The 24,947-nt window shown below is 43.8% G+C and overlaps 1 protein-coding gene across 6 annotated transcripts in view; it reads left to right on the plus strand.

Moving 5' to 3' along the window:
- The window catches only part of AKAP13 (A-kinase anchoring protein 13), a 371,269-nt gene that overhangs the window by 235,877 nt on the left and 110,445 nt on the right, over window positions 1-24,947 (plus strand). For all 6 annotated transcript variants that reach the window (XM_070763468.1, XM_070763470.1, XM_070763469.1 and 3 more), the window contains one exon: window positions 18,325-18,406. In XM_070763468.1, coding sequence (XP_070619569.1) covers window positions 18,325-18,406 — 82 coding nt within the window. The remainder of the gene's footprint in view (window positions 1-18,324; window positions 18,407-24,947) is intronic.

A 24,947-nucleotide genomic window follows, 5' to 3' on the forward strand; every position in this document is an offset into this window, starting at 1 on the left:
ACCGTTCATTCTCGCTGCTTTCGAGCTGAGTCCTGAAGCGAATTCGCTTCAGGACTCAGCTCGAAAGCGGCGAGAGCGAGCGCGGACAAGCCGTTCGCTGGCGCTAGCTCTCGCCGCTTTCAAGCTGAGTCCTGAAGCGAATTCGCTTCAGGATTCAGCTCAAAAGTGGCGAGAGCGAGCGCGGACAAGCCGTTCACTGGCGCTGGCTCTCGCCGCTTTCGAGCTGAGTCCTGAAGCGAATTCGCTTCAGGACTCAGCTCGAAAGCGGCGAGAGCGAGCGCCAGCGAACGGCTTGTCCGCCGCCTGCCTGCCCGCTAGCGAGGAGCCGAAGATTGGGGGCGGCGCGGCTGTTTTAAAACGTCGTCACCGGCATGGGGGGGTTGCCAGCACCCCCCGGACCCCCAACCCGGGTTTGGGGGGCTGCTAGGAAGCCCCCCATGCCGGCGGCAACGTTTTAAAACAGCCACGCCGCCCCCAATCTTTGGCTCCTCGCTAGCGCTGCGGAAGTTAAAAACACCATCTGCACATGCGCAGATGGTGTTTTTACTTCCGCAGCGCTACTTCGCGAAAACCCGCTCGTTGCGGGGGGTCCTGGAACGGAACCCTCACAACGAGCGGGGGATCACTGTATACACATGGATAAACAAAAATAAAAATAAAATATAAATGATATGGAAAAGTATAAATATATTAAAATGATTTTCTTTTCTCTTTTTTTCTTTCCCTTTTTATTCTTTTTATTATAACGTTCGAACAAAATTCTTCTTTTCATTTAAATTAGTATGTTGATTTAATGAATTAATCGTGTATTCTTTTTCTGTATAAAAATAGACTTCTAAGACAAGAGGGGTAATTGTCTTAGGGACCGCCTTCTGCTGCACGAATCCCAGCGACCAGTTAGGTCCCACAGAGTGGGCTTTCTCCGGGTCCCGTCAACTAAACAATGTCCTTTGGCGGGACCCAGGGGAAGAGCCTTCTCTGTGGCGGCCCTGGCCCTTTGGAACCAACTCCCCCCAGAGATTAGAATTGTCCCCACCCTCCTTGCCTTTCGTAAGCTCCTTAAAACCCACCTCTGCCGTCAGGCATGGGGGAACTGAGATATTCTTTCCCCCTAGGCCTTACAATTTACGCATGGTATGTTTGTATGTATGCTTGGTTTTATAAAAAGGGTTTTTTTTAGTTGTTTAGTATTGGATTGTTACATGCTGTTTTTATTTATTTATTTATTGGATTTGTATGCCGCCCTTCTCCGCAGACTCAGAGCGGCTAGCAACAGTAATAAAAACAGCATTTAAATCCAATACTAAAACAGCTAAAAAAAACCTTATTTGTAAAACCAAACATACATACAAACAAACATTCCATGCATAAATTGTAAAGGCCTAGGGGGAAAGAATATCTCAGTTCCCCCATGCCTGACGGCAGAGGTGGGTTTTAAGAAGCTGTTGTTAGCCGCCCCGAGTCTGTGGAGAGGGATGGCATACAAATCCAATGAATGAATGAATGAATGAATGAATGAATGAATGAATGAATGAATGAATGAATGAATGAATGATCTTGCGTCAGGCTGTGATAGCAGATTTTTTTCAAGTCTGTCCTCAGGTCGTCCCTTCCACCCCTCTTCTGCAGAAGGAAAAAGGGGAAAGAAGTTGGTGGAATGGTTTCGGTTTATTTGTAATACTCTCCCACGTCCCTTGAGGTATTTCCTAATCTGGTGCTTCCCTAACAACCTCTGAATCTCTTTCCCCGAGGTTATCGGCCTGGTTCGCTGTAGCCAGTTCAATACTTAGATGGGTGACCAGCAGTGGTGCGTGGCTCCCAATTTGCCTCCCTGCTGGTTCGTTCCCTCCCATGCCGTGTGGCCAAGCTGAATTGCATGCGTGCATGCACAGTGGAACACCCACTCACCCAAATTAAATATAAATAAAAACACCAAAAACAAGATGGCATGCACAGTACCGGAAACTCGGCTTCTGCACATGTGCAGGAGGGGGAAAAAAGATTTTTTTTTTAAAAAAAAGTTGGCGCTGCCCACGGAACCGGAAGGAACCCACCCTTGACGAGACAGGGTGTTAAAAATAACTTTAAAAAATAATTCCAGAATAAGGAAATGAGGAACCACTTCCACAAACCACCAGATGAGGTTGCAGTAATTAAGTTTGGGTCAAAGGAGACTTTTTTTATAATAGGGATCCAATGGTTGTGCTTCGGAAAATCATGGTTTATGGCTTTACACTGCATGTTAACCAGGCTCCTTTTGAGTCCAACAAACTATGGTTTGAAGAAGTACAGTGATCCCTCGAGTTTCGCGATCTCAATCTTCGCGAAACGCTATATCGCGATTTTTAAAAAAATATTAATTAAAAAAAAACCACTTCCGGGTTTGGCTTCGGGAGTCAGCTGGGAAGCGGCGCGGCTGTTTTAAAAGGTTGCAGCTGGCCTGGGGGGCTTCCCAGCACCCCCCCGAACCCCCAACCTGGGTCTTCCCGGCCGCCCATGCAAAGGGGAAACCCCGGCTCCTCGCTGATGCCCGCCACTCGCCCGCCCGCCAGCAAGAGGGGGAAGACCCAGGGAAGGTTCCTTCGGCCGCCCAGCAGCTGATCTGCTCGGTAGCGCAGCAGCAGCGAGGAGCTGAATCGGGGTTTCCCCTTTGCGTGGGCGGCGGGGAACGCAAACTCCACCATCTACGCATGCACGGCCATAGAAAAAAGGGCGCGCATGCGCAGATGGTGTTTTTACTTCCGCAACCCTACATCACGAAAAACCGATTATCGCGAGGGGTCTTGGAACGGAACCCTCGCAATAATAGAGGGATCACTGTACAGCATTGTGGTCAATCGTTGATGAAAGTCTTGTCAACGGAGCCCTCCAAATGGCATCTCAGTGCTTAAGATGTGAAATCCTAGCAGTGTTCAAGCAAGATCGCACATACTAAGTTTTCTGGTAGGGCCAGCTCTTACTGGCTGAATTATTCAGCTCCGAATAATAATTATTCAGCTCAATTATCCAGATTTGTTTTTGGTGCCTGCCTAGAGCATCTGGCTTTTTACAGCACTCAGAAACCATAATTAGCAGATCAAGCTTTCTCTGCATCTATCTAATGCTGCTTATTGCTCTCCAAGTCAGATATAAATATACTCCCTCTTTCTCCCCCTCTTCCTCTCCCTCTCTCTTTCTCCCTCCCTCTCCCTCTTCCTCCCTCCCTCTCTTTCCCCCGCTCTCTCCCTCTTCCTTCCTTCCTCCCTACCTCCCTCTACCTCTTCCTCCCTCTCTCTTCCCCTCTCTCTCCCTTCCTCCCTTTCTCTCTCCCTTCCTCCCCCTCTCTCTCCCATGCTCTCTCTCCCTCTCTCCATCCACTTTATCTTTCTCCCCTCTCTCTCCCTCCCCCTCTCCCTCTTTCTTCCTTCCTCCCTACCCCCTCTACCTCTTCCTCCCACCGCCTCTCTATCCATCCCTCTCTCTCTTCCTCCCCCTCTCCATCTCTCTCTCCCTTCCTCCCCCTCTCTCTCCGCACACTCTCTCGTCCTCATCCTCCCCCCTCTCTCACTTTCTCTCTTTCTTCCCTTCTCCCTTTCTCCTTCTCCCCCTCTCTCTCTCTGCGCATGCTAGAATTAGTCCAGCAGAACTTAGATAATTATCTTGTTATCAGGTTATAAGGTTTGCCGTTCGTGTAGAAAATTTTAACATGTTTCCTCCACGTCATGTTGGGTACCTTCCAACCTTTGCAAGATATTTTTTATCACGATGGAAGGCACACCTCCCATAGTTTGCCCACTGCTGAAATCAGATTATGGAGCATCCGCCTTTGATTGCCATCTTAATCAAACTCTGCCATCTTTTCCACCATAATAATACCAGAAATGTTCAGGGAATGGGTGAGGCCAAAGATCTATCGTGTCCGGCTTTGGTCTTCCCATCATGGCCGATCAGATGCACACAGGTAGGATGGAAAGGCATATCCCATTTTCCTTGGCATCCTTTCTCCATGAAATCTGGTCCCTGGTGCCCAAAAGGTTCTGTGAATCTTCTCAACTGTCACAGTCCCCATTCCAGACTTCCTGCTGGTTTTCAAGTGAAAGCATCTCTAGCCGTGGAGATGCTATGGAGACATATATGGCAACCAAGCAGATGTTATGGAGAAGCACGACAAGGGAAACTCTGGAGAAAATAAATATTTTTAAAGGAAAGGGATAATGATAAGAGAGCTTAAGTGGAATAAATCTAAGTGTGTTTGCCAGGATTCACCGACCCCTCTTGTACACGGGGAGAGAAATGTATGACTTGTGTTCCCTGGATCCCCTTACCTGGATATTTGTGATATCTATATCCACTTCCCCACTGTAGATTTTGTCCTTTATTCTCACACACCACCAATTATTTATTTTATTTTATTTTATATTTTATTTTATTTTATTTCCTTTTATTTTATTTTATTTTATTAATTTTTTTAAAAAAATTAAATTTTATTTTATTATTTTATTATTTTATTTTATTTTATTTTATTTTATTTTATTTTATTTTATTTTATTTTATTCGATTTCTATGCCACCCAATCCCAAAGGACTCAGGGCGGCTTACAATAACAAAAAATACAAATACAATAAAAAAGAAGTCAAATATAAAAATCTAAAACTATAAAACCCCCGTTAAAAACCCACAATTGAACTGAATGCTAATTTTACATGTGGTTCGCAGAACCGGCAGTTGCAAGAACTGGTTTGCCCCTCCCTCCCTTCCCCTCCTAGGATTCTCCATGCCGCCCATTTTGGATGCCGGGTAAGTGCAGAGCCATGTGGAGGCTCTGGGAGGGCGAAAAACATGCCTCCCAGAAGTTCCAGAAGTCTGTAAACAGCTCGTTTCCGGCCTCTGGAGGGCCTTCAGAGCTTGAGGGAGGACCTTTCTACCCCCCTGAAGGCTCAAGGAAATCCTCTGGGGAGGGCAAAAATCAGGTCTCCTGGCCATTTTTGCCCTCCAGATGACCTCTGGAGCCTCGGGGAAGCCTTTTTCGTCCTCCCAGAGGCTCAAGGAAAGCCTCCTAAGCTAAGAGAGGGTGAACCCCTGTCAGTGGTGCAGGAGGCTGAGTATAGGCCACGCCCACCCTGGCCACGCCCACCCAGCAACCAGGCAGAGAACCAGTTGCCAAAACGTTTGAATCCCACCCCTGCAGTGCTCAGGGACAGGCTATATCTTCTTCTCTGTAACTGGCTGTTGCCATCCCATCCCCACCTTTGCAGGTGGAGAGTTGAGCCCGGGTGGCGCAGCAGCTAGAGTGCTGTACTGCAGGCCACTAAAGCTGACTGCTAGATCTGCAGGTCAGCGGTTCAAATCTCATCACCGGCTCAAGGTTGACTCAGCCTTCCATCCTTCCCAGGTGGGTAAAATGAGGATCCGGATTGTGGGGGAAATATGCTGGCTCTGTTAAAAAGTGCTGTTGCTAACATGTTGTAAGCTGCCCTGAGTCTAAGGAGAAGGATGGCATAATAAATAAATAAATAATACGGTTTTCTGAACCCACCTCTCTGAGCTTTGCCTATGAAGACAGCCAAGAGGTTGGTGGTCTTGGGTCCTTCACTGTTGGGTGGACTTTGGGGATATGTGTATCAATTTTTTTCAATTTTCATTTTCCAAACATTAAGGGTGCTCAAAAGGTTGTGACGTGCCTGGGGATTGTAAAGACATATTTGCTTACTTTCATATAATTAAATGTAAGAAACCACATAAATAACATTACTTAAAAAAACACATTTTGTTTGTTTCATGAGTGTATCTGGCAGAAATGGCTACTGTTGGTTGCAATGTAGGTTGTTGAGACAATTGTCCTTTTGACTGCTGCAATCAAATGTGGTAGCTTTTGGGGACATTAAAGCAGTAGATGGGGTGAGAATATCAGGCTGAGAGTACTGGAAAGGAATTCCTGGCAATGATCTAAAGATATGATTCAGTCTTGTAAATGACTGACTTATCTAGTTCTATCTGTCTGTCTGTCTGTCTGTCATCATCATAGAAACATAGAAGTCTGACGGCAGAAAAAGACCTCATGGTCCATCTAGTCTGCCCTTATACTATTTTCTGTATTTTATCTTAGGATGGATATATGTTTATCCCAGGCATGTTTAAATTCAGTTACTGTGGATTTATCTACCACGTCTGCTGGAAGTTTGTTCCAAGGATCTACTACTCTTTCAGTAAAATAATATTTTCTCATGTTGCTTTTGGTCTTTCCCCCAACTAACTTCAGATTGTGTCCCCTTGTTCTTGTGTTCACTTTCCTATTAAAAACACTTCCCTCCTGGACCTTATTTAACCCTTTAATATATTTAAATGTTTCGATCATGTCCCCCCTTTTCCTTCTGTCCTCCAGACTATACAGATTGAGTTCATTAAGTCTTTCCTGATATGTTTTATGCTTAAGACCTTCCACCATTCTTGTAGCCCGTCTTTGGACCCGTTCAATTTTGTCAATATCTTTTTGTAGGTGAGGTCTCCAGAACTGAACACAGTATTCCAAATGTGGTCTCACCAGCATTCTATATAGTGGGATCATAATCTCCCTCTTCCTGCTTGTTATACCTCTAGCTATGCAGCCAAGCATCCTACTTGCTTTCCCTACCGCCTGACTGCACTGTTCACCCATTTTGAGACTGTCAGAAATCACTACCCCTAAATCCTTTTCTTTTGAAGTATTTGCCAACACAGAACTGCCAATACAATACTCAGATTGAGGATTCCTTTTCCCCAAGTGCATTATTTTACATTTGGAAACATTAAACTGCAGTTTCCATTGCTTAGACCATTTATCTAGTAAAGCTAAATCATTTACCATATTACAGACGCCTCCAGGAATATCAACCCTATTGCACACTTTAGAGTCATCGGCAAATAGGCAAACCTTCCCTACCAAACCTTTCCCTATGTCACTCACAAATATAATAAAAAGAATAGGACCCAGAACAGACCCTTGTGGCACACCGCTTGCAACCTGACTCTGCTTAATCTATCACCTATCATCTATCACCTATCTCTATGTCCATCCATCCATCCATCCATCCATCCATCCATCCATCTATATCTGGTTATGTCTCTCTGTCTGTCTGTCATCATCATCCTTCATCTATCACCTATCATCTATCACCTATCACCTATCTTTATGTCCGTCCATCCATCCATCCATCCATCCATCCATCCATCCATCCATCCATCCATCCATCCATCCATCTATCTATCTATCTATCTATCTATCTATATCTGCTTCTGTCTGTCTGTTTGTTTCTCTCTCTCTCTCTCTCTCTCTCTCTATCATCCACCCACCCACCCACCCACCCATCTTTCTATCTACCCATCCATATATCAATATCATTTTTCTTTCCCTCCCTCCCTCCCTCCCCTCCTCCTCTTCTTTCTTTTTTCTTCCTTCCTTCCTTCCTTCCTTCTTTCTTTCTTTCTTTCTTTCTTTCTTTCTTTCTTTCTTTCTTTCTTTCTTTCTTTCTTTCTCCAAGCATCAGGAATAAAGCAACATAGGGAAGGAGAACTTGGGGGAAGATTTCATCTCTTGAGAGACCAGCCTGGGTTGGTCTCTCAAATGATCTCAAAAACAGGAAACTTGTGTGTGGCAGTGTGTTCACCAGCCTTGGTCGATGTGAATAAGCCATTGAGAAAAGCAGAGTCAGTGAGCGAGCGCTTTGGCCCAAGCGAAGGTAAAGATGGGAAGGGGAGGGTTATGTCGTTTAAAAAAAAAACAAAACAAAACCCCAACAACCTCAACCCTTTGGCTAAGAACAGAAAAAGGGGGGGATCCCTTTCTCCCCCTCCTTTGCACAAGTTAATCGAGCATTTGGTTTCTTTTCCTCTGCTCAAGAGCAGAATTGAGTCCTGAATATGCCTCCCTCTGTCTCTGCCTCTGGGGGTTCCTGTCTGTGTTTTGAGAAGCTGTGAGCCAGCAGGGGCTGTGTTGATTTTCAGACAGCTCTGGGCCCGAATTCTTGCCCTGAAAACCTATTCAAAGTCATCCTTCCCCAGGATCGGTTGCAAGAAAAGTCAGCCACATCCCCCTTTGGAGAACTGCAGGGTTTTTTTTCCCCCTGGGCAGTTTGGTTTTCACGCCCTTTGGAAGAGAAAAATGAATCGGGGGCCCGTAGGAGGAGAGGACTGCCCTGCCCTCCTCCCACCTCTCTCTCCGACGAGATGAATCATATTCCCACAATTGCAATTAAATTTTCTGCTCTCACAGAATTCGGGGGCAGTGAGCAAAAACAGTGACGTCTGATCTTGGGTCAAGAGGGAGGGAGTGTCTCCCCCGGTCTCCTTCTGCCTGTTGCTGTCATTAGACTTTTTTCTTCCAAACTGATTCAAAGACCAAACTTTTGAGATGACCCTCTTCAGAAAAGAAGCTTAGAAAACCAATCAGGGCAGCCGTTTGTTGATCATTTTTAAAAATATCATCATTATTATTATTTCCTTTTTACTGGATGGTCTACCCTCTGCGTCCTCCTTGAGCAGCAAGCAATATTTTCTTTGGAGTTGAGTTGGGTCCACCTGCATTCGGTTGGAATTAGAAACTTTGGAGCGTAGGGCTCTTTGCCTCGTCTTATTTTCCACCTTCTTTGGGCGGCTCTCTTTGAGACATCTGGCTTTGGCTGCTTCCACCCGTCTTCTCTTTTTTTCTGGATGCAAAGTCTCTTCTGTCTCCTCTCTCAATTGAGAAACCGTTCAACGAGCAGACGTTTCAAAGAACACTTTCTGTTCTCTTTTAAAAAAATATATAAATATCTTTTTGCACGTCTAACTGTCTCTTTCTGCGTCTCCATCCTGCTTGCCGGTCTTCCCTTCTGTACAATTCCAAGAAGGGGTTGGTTTTTTTTTTAATTGACCGGCTAGAGAGCTCCTGGGCTCTGCAATTGCAATTTTTCCTGGGAAGCGAGCTGGCTGGACTCTGCGATTCAGAGAGGGATCGCTCCAAATCTCCCAAGGACCCTTCGGCCAAGACGTCATCCAGGAGAGGCTTCTGGACTGCTTGACCCTCTCTAGGAGTGAATGGTTGACTTGGCTCTTCTCTGCTTTTTCTTTGCTTGGACAAAATGTACGAGCGGTACAAGAGACGGTACAGCCTGTGCGAGATTTCCAAAGAAGAGAGGGCTGTGGAAGTGGTGCTACTGAAGGTAATGGCATTGCTCGGGTCCCTCCTTTAAGGTTGATCTGGGTTAACCCTGGTGATCAATGGATCACCCTGACATCCGAGAAAAAATTGAGAAAGTACAGCGAAGGAAGGAAGGGAAGAAAGTAGCAGGAAAGAAGGAAGGAAGGAAGGAAGAAAGAAAGCGAAAGAAAGAGAAGGAGGAAAGAAGAGGAGAGAAGAGAGGAGAGAGGGCAGGAGGGGAAGTAGGGAAGAGGAGAAGGAGAGAAGAAGGGGGAAGTAGGTTGAGAAAGAGAAGGAGCAAGGGAAGGCAAGAAGAAAGAGAAGGAAGGACTGTATGAGATAGGAAGGGAGGATGGTAAAAATGCAACCTTGAACGAATCAAGCAATAAGATAAATATACAATGTATGTATGAATCTTTTGTAAAAGAATGAAATGATAAATGAAATGATAAATTTGTTTGTTTGGTTGGTTGGTTGGTTGGTTGGTTGGTTGGTTGGTTGGTTGGTTGGTTGGATTTCTACGCCGCTTAAAACAAAATATATGAAATGTTTGTAAAAAAAAATTTTTTAAAAAAAGTTTACTTAAAAAAGGTGATCATGGTTAGAACCTTGTGTAGTCTTCTCCCCTGTCTTCCTTTTTTTGTGAAAGGGGGGGGGGGTGTATTTGATTCTCATCAGGGATTGGTCTCTTTCCAAGGACAGGATTTGAAATAGAGAGGAGCAGAGTGAGATGCGGAATAAGGCTACCCTTGGTTACTCAAGAGTGATCTTCTTTATAGATACCCAAGGACATCTGGGTAGGATTTACAGTGGACAAACAGAAAGCAATTGCTACCTTTGTATGGATAAATTAGTTAGATATCTCTAGAATACCTTTTTAATTTTTTTTAAAAAAAATATTTTTATTCAAAGGGTTGCCAGTTCTATGCATAGGAGGTCTGGTGCAAAAACACTTACAGTGGCAATGATAAATGCCTTTTAAAAAAAAAAAAAGTTTATGGTTCCAGTGGTACATACATTATGTCTTGCATATTCTTCTTGTCAATTGGCATCGTTTTTTTGTGCTAGCTAAGTTTGCGGTTGGTTTCGGCTAATATTTTAATAAGAAAATTGGTTAGCCACATATGTATGTATGTATGTATGTATGTATGTATGTATGTATGTATGTATGTATGTATTTGTACTATGCATTCTGCTTCTGATTTTTCTCTCCCTCTCTCTCTTTTTTATTTACAAGGGTTTAATCTGGTCTCTGCTCCTGCATCTTTGCTACAAATAATCCAAGCCTTTCCTATATTACTCAGCCCAATTTGTGGCTAAATGGTTAATCCGGCGATTTACTGCTTGATGTAGGCCTTCCAAGGCTTATGTCCCACTAAATCCATCACCATTGAGTTTCATGATAGAGAGCAGGGCTGAATCCATTTTCATTTTTCCCTCACTGCCGCCATTTTTTTTTTTTTTGCATATCCAGTTTTGCAACTTCCTATGAATATCTATCCCCCCTGCCCCCAAATAATAATAATAATAAAACATCTTGGAATTTTAATACAGACATCCTATTTTAATAATAGACCAACAGTCACTGACCTCCATCTACTTTTGAAGTTGCAATTATCTATATAAAATCACCTTGTGTGCTCTCTCGCTCTCTTTCTTTCTTTCTTTCTTTCTTTCTTTCTTTCTTTCTTTCTTCTTTCTCTCTTTCTCACCCTTTCTCTTTCTTTCTTTCTCACCCTTTCTCTTTCTTTCTTTCTCTCTCTCTCTTTCTCACCCTTTCCCTTTCTTTCTTTCGTTCTTTCTTTCATTCTCTCTCTCTCTTTTTCACCCTTTCTCTTTCTTTCTTTCTTTCTTTTTTTCCTCTCTCTCTTTTCCCCCCTCTCTCTCCTGGTCCCAAAGTTTTCAGCCTGTGTTTTTATTTGACTCTCCCCCCCCCCCTTCTCCTCATTGAAATCTGGAGTTAGTTGTGCCTTTAAATAGGGAGTCTGGAGGCGGATTCCTCTCTTGGCTAACGGTCCCTGGCATTTTTCCACTCTCCCCCTTTCCCCTCGCGCGGAGGCTTTCCAAGCTAAAATTAGTAGCTGCTCCACCGAGCAGTAAGGTGGCAGTCTGAGAATGTTTTGTCACTCTTCAGAGGTTGACTTTCCTGGCAGAGAAAGAGGCAGTTGAAAGAAAGCAGCCAGTGGGAATGGCTCACGGAGTCTGGCTTGGATGGATGAATTCAGAGCAATGGGGAATCGTCTAAAATGGAAGCTGTGAGGGGAGAGGTCATGCAGCGTTCCCTAGATCTTTTTGAACTGGAATAGCAAGGTTTTTTAGTGGAATTTAATGAAAGGAAGCAATGCAGAACCTAAGGATCGGTCCATCCATTGCATTATACGTAGAATATAGAATCATAGAACTGGAAGGGACCTTGGAGATCCTCTAGTCCAGGGTTTCCCAGCCTTGGCAACTTGAAGATAGCTGGACTTCAACTCCCAGAATTCCCCAGCCAGCGTTGAAGTCCAACTATCTTCAAGTTGCCAAGGTTGGGAAACACTGCTCTAGTCCATCCTCTGCTCGAGGCAGAAGACCTTATACCAGTGATGGCGAACCTTTTTTGGTTCGCCTGCCAAAAGGGTTTGCACGTGTGTGTGTATATGTTAGCTTGTGCACACTCTCTCCTCCCCATGCACACACGCCCTGCATTCCCCTTGTGCATGTACACAATCCCACTGTCCCGTCCCCATGCATTCACATAGGCCTCACTGAAGCCTGAGGTGGTGAAAAAATGGCCAAACCGGAGGTTCAGAAAAACGGACTTCCGGTTTGTCCGTTGTGTTGTTTTCCGCACTCTGGACCCTTCTGGAAGCTTCTCTGAAGCCTCCTGAGTGCAAAAAAGAGCACAATGTTCACACCGAAAGTCCATTTTTCTGAAGTTCTAGTTTGCCCGTTGTGTTGTTTTTCGCACTCTGGAGCCTTCTGGAAGCTTCCCTGAAGTCCTGAGTGCAAAAAACAGCACAATGGGCACACCGAAAGTCCATTTTTCTGAAGTTCTAGTTTGCCCGTTGTGTTGTTTTTCGCACTCTGGAGCCTTCTGGAAGCTTCCCTGAAGCCTCCTGAGTGCAAAAAAGAGCACAATGGGCACACCGAAAGTCCATTTTTCTGAAGTTCTAGTTTGCCCGTTGTATTGTTTTTCGCACTCTGGAGCCTTCTGGAATCGTCTCTGAAGCCTCCAGAGTGAGAAAAACAGCACAACGGGCGAACCAGAAATCTGCTTTTCCGAACTTCTGGTTGATTTTTTGTGCTCTGGGGCTTCAGGGAAACTTAATAATTGTCATAATGTACAAATAAAACAATCAGGAAACAATCAATAGTAATATTAATTTAAATATTTAATATAAATCATAGGAATACAAAGCAACAAGTTACGGTCATATGTGGGATGAGATGGGAACAATGAGAAGACCAATAGTAATAGTAATACAGCTTTAGTGAATAGTTTGACAATGTTGAGTGAATTATTTGTTTAGCAGAGTGATGGCGTTCAGGAAAAGAACTATTTTATGGCCTTATCCTTCCAAGAGTTGTAACTCTGAGTAGATGTAGGTGCTCAAGCTTTTTACTCCTGCTCTAAGAACAAGAATTGTCCTTCTTTGGAAGGGGAGGTATCATTCATAGCTGTATGACTGTAACTTGTGGCTTGTATCCTTAAGATTTTTATTAATATTGATTGTTCCCTCATTGCTTATTTGACCCCTATGACAATCATTAAGTGTTGTACCTCATGATTCTTGACAAATGTATCTTTTTCTTTTATGTACACTGAGAGCATCTCCACCAAAGACAAATTCCTTGTGTGTCCAATCACACTTGGCCAACAAAGAATTCTATCATTCTATTATTATTCTATTATTCTGTGCCCTGCACTCTCTCGGGTCTTTCAATTCCGTCCCTCTGGATGGTGGGCATTGCGGAGATACGATTGTAAACCATGTATGTTCAAAGTCATGTTGTTAGTCATTGGCAATTAGTAGAGGTGCCCCTTAAGGCTATTAAGGAAATTGGGACAGATGGTCTGGCTTCCTGAATCTGAAGCTCTTTGCTTCTTTCCTTGACCTCTGAAATCGAGTTTGCATTTCTCTGTTCATGGGAGAAATGGACCTGCCTTATCTTTCTACCTATGGACGGCACCCAATTTGTTTTCCCAATTTCCTTGCCTTGTTGGCTTCCTCGAAACCAGTGCCAAAACGTTTTTCAGAATGTGCTAAATCACGGATCCTAATGCCATTTTGCCCTTCTGATGTTTTTGGTTGCCACGCTGGAACCGTTTTGGCCGGCGTTGTTCTTGAAAAGCTGGGGTGGTACAGTGGTTAGAATGCAGTACTGCAAGCTGCTTCTGCTGACTGCTAGCTGTAGTTTGGCAGTTCAAATCTCATCACCGGCTCAAGGTTGACTCAGCCTTCCATCCTTCCGAGGTGGGTGAAATGAGGACCTAGATGGTTGGGGGCAAGAGGCTGATTCTGTAAACCACTTAGAGAGGGGCTGTATAAGCACTATGAAGCAATATACAGTGATCCCCCGGTTATTGCGTCCCCGACCATTGCGAAAAGGGTAATTTGCGATTTTTGAACCCGGAAGTCAAAACACCATCTGCGCATGCGTGCCCTTTTTTCTATGGGCACGCATGCGTAGATGGCGCCGGGCAGATCAGCTGCTGGGCGGCTTCCCTGGGTCTTCCCCCTCTTGCTGGCGGGAGGGCGAAGCCCCCCCCAGCACCCGCTCGCCCGCCCTTCGCCCGGGAAGTTCGCCAGGAGTCAGCGGAGAACGGCGCGCCTGCTTTAAAATGATCGGAGCTTTCCAATGAGTCCCGAAGACAAACGTCAAACTTCCGCGTTTGTCTTCGGGACTCATTGGAAAGCCGCGCGGCTGTTTTAAAACGTCGCCGCCGACATGGGGGGCTCACTAGCACCCCCCCAAACCCCCAACCCGGCTTTGGGGGGGTGCTAGCAAGCCCCCCATGTCGGCGGCGACGTTTTAAAACAGCCGCGCCGCCCCCAATCTTCGGCTCCTCGCTAGCGCTGCGGAAGTTAAAAACACCATCTGCACATGCGCAGATGGTGTTTTTACTTCCGCAGCACTACTTCGCGAAAACCCGCTCGTTGCGGGGGGGTCCTGGAACGGAACCCTCGCAACGAGCGGGGGATCACTGTATAAGTCTAAATGCTATAACAACTACTTCAGCAAATAGTAACTTCATTAGTGAGTAGGTAACATTGGTTTACTTAATATCTATGAGCTGCTGAACTGTCTTCTGCAAAGCCATCTATCTATCTATCTATCTATCTATCTATCTATCTATCTATCTATCTATCTATCTATCTATCTATCTAATCTATCTAATCTATCTATGAGCCTTGTTGGTGCAGTGGTTAGAGTGCAGTACTGCAAGCTGCTTCTGCTGACTGCTAGCTGTAGTTTACCAGTTCAAGGTTTACCAGGCTCAAGGTTGACTCAACCTTCCATCCTTCCGAAGTGGGTAAAATGAGGACCTAGATTGTTGGGGGCAATATTCTCATTCTGTAAACCACTTAGAGAGGGCTGTATAAGCACTATGAAGCGGTATATAAGTCTAAATGCTATTGCTATTGCTATTCATAAATTCTGGCTTACGAAAATCAGAGAGTTGAAGTCATTTTTCTCTTACTTACCCCCCCTCCCCTCCCGATATCCAACTATGAGTGTGTTCTTATTTGAATGCCGAAACTAGCCATCACTGACCCAGTGCCTTCCAGGAGTTTTATATCCCCACTTCCGTGATCTCCTAGCCAACATGGTCTTGGCAAAGCAATTCTGACAGCACGCCTTGTAATGTAGAAGTGGTTAGTTCACCAAAATGGCCCTAAAAGTATCTTATGCAGAACAGTTCCTTGAATTGGGCATGTCTAGTTTAATAGGGGGTAGACAAAGAACTAGGGGTGACATGATAGCAGTGATTCAAAATTTGAGGGGCTGCCAGAAAGAAAGGGGGGTTTCAAGCTATTCTCAAAAGACCTGAAGGTGGGACAAGAAAATTGGATGGAAACAAACCAAGGAGAGAAGCGACCTAGAATGAAGGAGAAATTTCCTGACAGTGAGAAAAATTAACCAGCGGTACAGCTTGCCTCCAGAAGTTGTGGGTGCTCCATAGTAATAGCATTTAGACTTATATACCGCTTCATAATGCTTTTATAGCCCTTTCTAAGGGGTTTACAGAATCAGCCTCTTGCCCCCAACAATCTGGGTCCTCATTTTACCCACTTCGGAGGGATGGAAGGCTGAGTCAACTTTGAGCCGGTGGTGAGATTTGAACTGCTGAACTACAGCTAGCAGTTAGCTGAAGTAGCCTGCAGTGCTGCACTTTAAACACTGTGCCACCACAATTGACTGTCCAGAAGAGACTAGACAGTCAATTGTGGTGTGGGGGACTTCTGCTTTTTTTTTAAATTTTAAAAAATAAATTTTATTTAGATACATATACATGTAGGGTCTTCTGCTTGAGCAGGGGGTTGGATAGAAGATCTTCCAATTCTTTTATTCTGTTTTCACTCTTCTGGTCTGCTTTACCTGCTGAGTGATAGAGGAAAAACTTGGTGCCAAAGAGCTGTCAGAACAAGATACGTATGTATTGGACCGTAATTGCCACTGTTCTGATATGTTGCATGAAACCATAATGCAGTTTGGTGCAAATAGATGAACCCAGCTATTACGGTTTGCAAACTGTGGTTTATGGCTCTGCGCTGTATGCAAATGCAGCCATTGTGGCTTGTTTTAAAGATGGCCCAGCTTTAAATTAAAGTAGGTTTTAAGCAAATTCTACAGATGCAGCCCGTAGGTTTGCAACCAGGTTTATGAAGCATGTTTTTGCTGGAAGTTCGAAACTTGGAATTTGGGGGACATAGGGCAACGCAGATGCAGCTTTTGACAAACAGGAAAAAAAATAGCCTGTCCTTTGCAGGCTGGAAGCTAAATTAAAACATGATTAAAGGAAATGTGAAACCCCAGGGTTTAAAAAGGAAACGAACGTTAAAAACAATCTGTTTTCCTCTCCCCACTCCCGGTCCGTTTTTGGTGAAATTGCTTGCTATAATTGTATTCAGAAGTCTGAATCCCGCAAAGGACTTGATTCTTGGCAGGGAGGTATGCACCGAAGTGACCCAGGACAGGCTGGAGCAGAGGGCTAAAATGTAGCTGGAGAGAGGGCTCCCTTTCACCTCTCCAGGTTCAACCCTAGCAGGTGATTGTAAAGATTTCAGGGTTCTGCAGCCCAAGCAGCTTTGAGTCAAGTGGAGTTGCATTTGGCCTTTGAAAAGCTCTGCCTTCTCCAGAGGTTGGTGCGATGTTATGATTTTCAGCGAGAAGGAGACAAGGAGAAAGTGTGTATGGGGAAGGAGGGTGGAGAAGGGATGTTATATTTATTTTATTTATTAATTAATTTGAGTCCTATGCCGCCCTTCTCCTCGGGACGGCTCACAACACCTTTAGAAATCTAATAAAACTACATTTTAAAAACCCACAGTTATGTGAGTTTGATTCTGTACCGTCAAGTCATTGTTGAGTTTTTGGTGACCTGCCTACATTTTCCAGGATTATATGTCCCTAACTTCGTCATTCAGGTCTCTCGATAGAGTAATTCATCACCAATGCAGCAATAGCAATAGTAATAGCATTTATATACACCGTTCCGCAGTGCTTTTACTGACAAAGTCAGCCTATTTCCCCCAAAAAATCTGGGTCCTCATTTTACCAGCCTCGGAAGGATGGAAAGCTGAGTGAACCTTGAGCCTGGTGAGATTCGAACTGCCAAATTGCAGGCAGCCGGCAGTCAGCAGAAGTAGCCTGCAATACTCCACTCCAACCATTGCGCCACCGTGCTCATTGATGTAACTCAGTCCATCCACCTGGCTGTTGATTGTCTAATTCCATCCTTCTGTTCTCCCTCTCTTACCTCCTACGAGTCTTCAGAGAGGGGCGGCATACAAATCGAATAAATCTAATCTAATCTAATCTATTCCTCCATCTGTTCCTACCTCCCCCTCCCCTCTCCTCTCGTCCTCTCCCTACCTGGTCACTCCCCTTCCTCCCTCCCTTCCTTCCTTCCCTCCCTCCCTCCCCCCCCTCCCTTCTTCTCCAAAGAGTTAGGTTTCTACATAACATAGGTCTACAAAAAAAATTTTTAGGTAATCATCGCAGTTGACCTTGTACTTTTCTGAATCGCTTTTTTTTTGTTTTGATTTAAAAAATGTATATAGTTTTTCTGTAGCAGGTATAGTTTCCACGAAGTAGCATCATTATTATAAGGTATAAGAAATATACTGGTGACGTTAAGAAAACAGTAATCTACATATCAGAAACAATGTAATAACAAAAATGCTTCTATATCAGACACTTTATGTGATAGAGCAAAACTAAGCATGTTTTTTGATTTGGCACATCAAACTTCATAAAACAGACATGTTACTTTAGTTGATGTTTTTTTTTGGTGTTGATTAGTGTAATGTGTCTGAATGAAATATGTAACAGAATAGGAATCGTATTGATTTTGCTTTTAATTCAGCATAAGGGGAATGAAGCAGTTATTAGCATTTATCCTGAGGTTCCCCATCACTTTTTGGAGCACAAGATTAATATGCCACGTTAAAAAACAAAAAAACCAAGTTGAAATAAGAATTTGTTAACTTGCTTCATTCATCAAATTTATATGGCCACCCACCTCATGGGAAGTGGAAAATAATCCAGTAAAATAGTTTTTAAAAATGGCCTAAAACCATAGAAACATAGAAGTCTGACGGCAGAAAAAGACCTCATGATCCATCTAGTCTGCCCTTACACTATTTTCTGTATTTTATCTTAGGATGGATATGTGTTTATCCCAGGCATGTTTAAATCCAGTTACTGATACAATGATACAATCATTATGTTTGTGTGTATATTTTCTTCTTAACAAGGGGGTTTTAATGACTTTTAATTATTAGATATGTTATATATTGTGTTATTATTGTTGTGAGCCGCCCCGAGTCTGCGGAGAGGGGCGGCATACAAATCTAATTAATTGAATTGAATTGAATTATCCCTAGAGCATTCAAAGCAATAAAAGCAGAATTAAAACAGAAAAAGAGAGAATGCATAGGCTGCAGATTCTCGTTAATTTGTCATCTTTCCCTTTGCCTTAGATCAACCGTGACAATTGGTGCCCTGTTGAATCTTCCCCAGATGCTTTACTATTGGAGCAGAAGCATCCTTGCAACTCGGCAGGTAAGAGATAACAGGTGTTTTTTTTTAACCTATGGAAATAGAGGAGGGTCCCTGTCAGGCCTGGAAGACGTTTTGGGCATTGGATCTTCAGGCCTGCCGCATTTAGTGCTGTCAGAAACTGGGAAGGGGGATTGTGTGAGTGGGGAAATATACACTGCTCAAAGAAATAAAGGGAGCACCTAAACAACAGAATATAACAATGTCGCTTGGCGGGACCCAGGGGAAGAGCCTTCTCTGTGGCGGCCCCGGCCCTCTGGAACCAACTCCCCCCAGAGATTAGAATTGCCCCCACCCTCCTTGCCTTTCGTAAGCTGCTTAAAACCCACCTCTGCCACCAGGCATGGGGGAATTGAGATACTCTTTCCCCCTAGGCCTTTACAATTTTATGTATGTTTGGTTTTTATAATAATGGGTTTTTAACTGTTTTTAGTATTGGATTATTATTATAATATGCTGTTTTATTACTGTTGTTAACCCCCCCGAGTCTGCAGAGAGGGGCGGCATACAAATCCAATAAATAAATAAATAAAATAAATAACTCCAAGTTAAATCAAACTTCTGTAAAATCAGACAGTCCAGTTAGGAAGCAATACTGATTGACAATCAAATTCACATGCTGTTGTGCACATTCAAGCATATAAGTCTAATCAATCAATCAATCAATCAATCAATGTTCCCTTTATTTTTTTGAGCAGTGTATTAATCTTGCCACAGTTGCTATATTCAGAATCAGATGTCAGAATTTTTTCAAGCTTTAGGCATTCTATTCCTAATAGAAAAAGTAATCATTTGATTGACTACCCCTAAATCAATCAGATTGGACGTTGCGGTAAAGAACAAAGCGTTGGTGATGAAAGGATGCGATACTTCTGTAGCCCCTCAAGGGAGAAGAGAATTTTGATTCCAAAATTGCAAAAAAAAGGATTTTGCCTCCTTGATCTGAAGCCTTCGGCAAACATTTCTCAGCTCAAATCTGGCTTCTTAAGTTGAGAGTCAAATCTCTGATGTCTCAGGGAGAGCAAATAACCAGGGATGGGAGTGTTGATGATCATGGCATCGTCTCTAGGAACATCAGTGAAGACTCGGGATGTGGCAACCTGCCAAGCTGGAAATGATGTGTGATCTAAGATCAGAACAAAACAATTCTTTCTTTTTCAGTTATGTTCTGAGTGTTGTAGCCCGGGGAATATTCTGAATGTTGAAACGAAGCTTCCTCCCTTATTTTAATTTTAAAGCCGGGAAGGTAGATTGAGATTATAATCCAAGATGAGTGTTTGACTGCTGGAAAATTGAGGAAGAGGATGATGAAAGAGATTTAAATCCCAAAGGTGCTTTTTCTAAGGCATTAGACTTTCTTGGGGGGATTTTGTTTTCCGCTTTGCAAACATTTTGCATCTCATACAAGAAGCTTCTTCAGCTCTTGGATGATTGATTCAGTTCTCAGCTTCTTGGATGGAAAGTCAAACATTTTCAAAGGACAAAAACCCAAGGAAGTCCAGTGGCTTTTTGGAAAAAAAGCATTTTGGACAACCATTATCTGGATAATTGAGAATCTCCGCAGACATTCAAATTACTGGGCCTTTCTTACCCAAATGTCTGTATTAATATTAGGCAGTCATTGCCGAGAGGCCTGATTTTCCATGTGTTGTGTAGATAAATGTAGATATGGTGTGTGTGTGTGTGTGCTTGTCTGAAATTAAAGAAATTAATTTAGCGATCTTTATTTGCATTTGTATTCATTAGATTTGTATGCCGCCCCTCTCCGAAGACTCGGGGCGGCTAAGAACAATAAAAAAGACAATGTGAACAAATCTAATATTAAAAATAATCTTAAAAACCCCAATTTAAAGAACCAATCATACATACAAGCATACCATGTATAAATTCTATAAGCTTAGGGGGAAGGGGAAATTTCAATTCCCCCATGCCTGATGACAGAGGTGGATTTTAAGGAGCTTGCGAAAGGCAAGGAGGGTGGGGACAACTCTGATACCTGGGGGGAGCTGGTTCCAGAGGGTTGGGGCCGCCACAGAGAAGGCTCTTCTCCTGGGTCCCGCCAAACGACATTGTTTAGTCGACGGGACCCGGAGAAGGCCAACTTTATAAGCTGCATCATCTCCACCAACCGTTCCTCCACTGAAGGTAGAATCAAAGGTTTCCATGTTTGAGCCTAAAATAGCATGTTGTCATTTTGCTTCTTAATTCTGCTTAATGTTCAAGCAAGGGAGATACTGTACTTTCTACTTGCTACATGTCCAGTTTCCACCCTGACCCTTTAACGGTACTTTAAAAAGCTGCATGGTTTCCTTTCTTTCGCTTTAGAAGGAGTGGTTATAGAGAGGTCAGCCCATAAATCAGATTTTTCTGAAAGTTAATGGCATCTCCGTTGGGAACTTGTCATGCTTCCAGCTTTGTTGTAGTGGCATTCATGCCTCTGGAGATTTATCAGGCCATCAGGAGAGGTGAAAATAATCTTGGATTGCGCAATGTGAGCACACGTAGAGCACAACAAATGTAAACAGAAAAATAAATCATGTTTCCCTAGAAAGAAGAGGGAAAGTTTCCAAGAGTTCAGAAAACCCCTCAGCTGTTGCAGGATAGCTATCCACCTTCTTGTTGGTTACATTTTACTTTTTCCTAACTTCTTGATTGAGTCTTTTTATTTTTCACTTTGCCTTCATTTTATATCCTAACTGATTCTCCAGGCCAGTAATGCTTTCCTTCAAACTGGGATTGTTTCAAATGCTTATGGCTCTTCAGCTGTGAAAAGATGGCTTGGCCTATGTTGCTTGGATCTTTTTACATGCAAGGCTAAGAAGGAACCAGGGTCAGTTCTAAGAGTTTTTTGATCTTAGTTTGCTGAGCAAACTGAAATTAAAAGAAATCACAGCTCTCCTATTAACCCAGATGTAGGATTTGTTCATTCCTGAAATGAAAGTTTCCTGTCCTGATAGGACGAGGACAGGGAAAGAAAAGAAAAGAAAAGGAAAGTAAGAAAGGAAAGAAGGAAAGTTAAAGAAAGGAAAGTAGGAAAGGAAGAGAAGGGAAAGGAAAGGAAGGGAAGGGAAAGGAAAGGAGAAGAGAAGGGAAAGGAAAGGAAGAGAAGGGAAAGGAAAGGAAGAGAAGGGAAAGGAAAGGAAGAGAAGGGAAAGGAAAGGAAGAGAAGGGAAAGGAAAGGAAGAGAAGGGAAAGGAAAGGAAAGGAAGAGAAGGGAAAGGAAAGGAAGAGAAGGGAAAGGAAAGGAAGAGAAGGGAAAGGAAAGGAAGAGAAGGGAAAGGAAAGGAAGAGAAGGGAAAGGAAAGGAAGAGAAGGGAAAGGAAAGGAAGAGAAGGGAAAGGAAAGGAAGAGAAGGGAAAGGAAAGGAAGAGAAGGGAAAGGAAAGGAAGAGAAGGGAAAGGAAAGGAAGAGAAGGGAAAGGAAAGGAAGAGAAGGGAAAGGAAAGGAAGAGAAGGGAAAGGAAAGGAAGAGAAGGGAAAGGAAAGGAAGAGAAGGGAAAGGAAAGGAAGAGAAGGGAAAGGAAAGGAAAGGAAGAGAAGGGAAAGGAAAGGAAGAGAAGGGAAAGGAAAGGAAAGGAAGAGAAGGGAAAGGAAAGGAAGAGAAGGGAAAGGAAAGGAAGAGAAGGGAAAGGAAAGGAAGAGAAGGGAAAGGAAAGGAAGAGAAGGGAAAGGAAAGGAAGAGAAGGGAAAGGAAAGGAAGAGAAGGGAAAGGAAAGGAAGAGAAGGGAAAGGAAAGGAAGAGAAGGGAAAGGAAAGGAAGAGAAGGGAAAGGAAAGGAAGAGAAGGGAAAGGAAAGGAAGAGAAGGGAAAGGAAAGGAAGAGAAGGGAAAGGAAAGGAAGAGAAGGGAAAGGAAAGGAAGAGAAGGGAAAGGAAAGGAAAGGAAGAGAAGGGAAAGGAAAGGAAGAGAAGGGAAAGGAAAGGAAGAGAAGGGAAAGGAAAGGAAGAGAAGGGAAAGGAAAGGAAGAGAAGGGAAAGGAAAGGAAGAGAAGGGAAAGGAAAGGAAGAGAAGGGAAAGGAAAGGAAGAGAAGGGAAAGGAAAGGAAGAGAAGGGAAAGGAAAGGAAGAGAAGGGAAAGGAAAGGAAGAGAAGGGAAAGGAAAGGAAGAGAAGGGAAAGGAAAGGAAGAGAAGGGAAAGGAAAGGAAGGGAAGGGAAAGGAAAGGAAGAGAAGGGAAAGGAAAGGAAGAGAAGGGAAAGGAAAGGAAGGGAAGGGAAAGGAAAGGAAGAGAAGGGAAAGGAAAGGAGAGAAGGGAAAGGAAAGGAAAGGAAGAGAAGGGAAAGGAAAGGAAGAGAAGGGAAAGGAAAGGAAAGGAAGAGAAGGGAAAGGAAAGGAAGAGAAGGGAAAGGAAAGGAAGAGAAGGGAAAGGAAAGGAAGAGAAGGGAAAGGAAAGGAAGAGAAGGGAAAGGAAAGGAAGAGAAGGGAAAGGAAAGGAAAGGAAGAGAAGGGAAAGGAAAGGAAGAGAAGGGAAAGGAAAGGAAGAGAAGGGAAAGGAAAGGAAGAGAAGGGAAAGGAAAGGAAGAGAAGGGAAAGGAAAGGAAGAGAAGGGAAGGAAAGGAAGAGAAGGGAAAGGAAAGGAAGAGAAGGGAAAGGAAAGGAAGAGAAGGGAAAGGAAAGGAAGAGAAGGGAAAGGAAGGAAGAGAAGGGAAAGGAAAGGAAGAGAAGGGAAAGGAAAGGAAGAGAAGGGAAAGGAAAGGAAGAGAAGGGAAAGGAAAGGAAGGAAGGGAAAGGAAAGGAAGAGAAGGGAAGGAAAGGAAGAGAAGGGAAAGGAAAGAGAAGGGAAGGGGGAAAGGGGAAAGGAAGAGAAGGGAAAGGAAAGGAAGAGAAGGGAAGGAAAGGAAAGGAAGAGAAGGGAAAGGAAAGGAAGGAAGGGAAAGGAAAGGAAAGGAAGAGAAGGGAAAGGAAAGGAAGAGAAGGGAAAGGAAAGGAAGAGAAGGGAAAGGAAAGGAAGAGAAGGGAAAGGAAAGGAAGAGAAGGGAAAGGAAAGGAAGAGAAGGGAAAGGAAAGGAAGGAAGGGAAAGGAAAGAGAGAAGGAAGAAGGAAGAGAAGGGAAAGGAAAGGAAGAGAAGGGAAAGGAAAGGAAGAGAAGGGAAAGGAAAGGAAGAGAAGGGAAAGGAAAGGAAGAGAAGGGAAAGGAAAGGAAGAGAAGGGAAAGGAAAGGAAGAGAAGGGAAAGGAAAGGAAGAGAAGGGAAAGGAAAGGAAGAGAAGGGAAAGGAAAGGAAGAGAAGGGAAAGGAAAGGAAGAGAAGGGAAAGGAAAGGAAGAGAAGGGAAAGGAAAGGAAGAGAAGGGAAAGGAAAGGAAGAGAAGGAAAGGAAAGGAAGAGAAGGGAAAGGAAAGGAAGAGAAGGAAGGAAGAGAAGGAAAGGAAAGGAAGAGAAGGGAAAGGAAAGGAAGAGAAGGGAAGGAAAGGAAGAGAAGGGAAGGAAGGAAGAGAAGGGAAAGGAAAGGAAGAGAAGGGAAAGGAAAGGAAGAGAAGGGAAAGGAAAGGAAGAGAAGGGAAAGGAAAGGAAGAGAAGGGAAAGGAAAGGAAGAGAAGGGAAAGGAAAGGAAGAGAAGGGAAAGGAAAGGAAGAGAAGGGAAAGGAAAGGAAGAGAAGGGAAAGGAAAGGAAGAGAAGGGAAAGGAAGAAGGAAGGAAGGAAGGAGAGAAGGAAGGAAAGAAGGAAGGGAAAGGAAGGAAGAGAGGAAAGGAAAGGAAGAGAAGGGAAAGGAAAGGAAGAGAAGGGAAAGGAAAGGAAGAGAAGGGAAAGGAAAGGAAGAGAAGGAAGGAAAGGAAGGAAGGAAGGAAGGGAAAGGAAAGGAAGAGAAGGGAAAGGAAAGGAAGGAAGGGAAAGGAAAGGAAGGGAAGGAGAAGGGAAGGAAAGGAAAGGAAGGAGAAGGGAAGGAAGGAAGGGAAGGGAAAGGAAAGGAAGAGAAGGGAAAGGAAAGGAAGAGAAGGGAAAGGAAAGGAAGAGAAGGGAAAGGAAAGGAGAGAAGGAAAGGAAAGGAAGGAAGGGAAAGGAAAGAGAAGGGAAGGAAAGGAAGAGAAGGGAAAGGAAAGGAAGAGGAAGGGAAAGGAAAGGAAGGAAGGGAAAGGAAAGGAAGAGAAGGGAAAGGAAAGGAAGAGAAGGAAGGAAAGGAAGAGAAGGGAAAGGAAGGAGAGAAGGGAAAGGAAGGAAGAGAAGGGAAAGGAAAGGAAGGAAGGAAGGAAGAAGGAAAGGAAGAGAGAAGGAAAGGAAAGGAAGAGAAGGGAAAGGAAAGGAAGGGAAGGGAAAGGAAAGGAAGAAGGGAAGGAAAGGAAGGAAGGGAAAGGAAAGGAAGAGAAGGGAAGGAAAGGAAAGGAAGAGAAGGAAGGAAAGGAAGAGAAGGGAAAGGAAAGGAAGTGAAGGGAAGGAAGGAAGAGAAGGGAAAGGAAGGAAGAGAAGGGAAGGAAGGAAGGAAGGGAAAGGAAAGGAAGAGAAGGAAAGGAAGGAAGAGAAGGGAAAGGAAAGGAAGAGGAAGGGAAAGGAAGGAAGAAGGAAGGGAAAGGAAAGGAAGGAAGAAGGGAAAGGAGAAGGAAGAAAGGAAGGC

Source organism: Erythrolamprus reginae, chromosome 10 (genome assembly GCF_031021105.1).
Source record: "Erythrolamprus reginae isolate rEryReg1 chromosome 10, rEryReg1.hap1, whole genome shotgun sequence".
Lineage (NCBI taxonomy): Eukaryota > Metazoa > Chordata > Lepidosauria > Squamata > Dipsadidae > Erythrolamprus > Erythrolamprus reginae.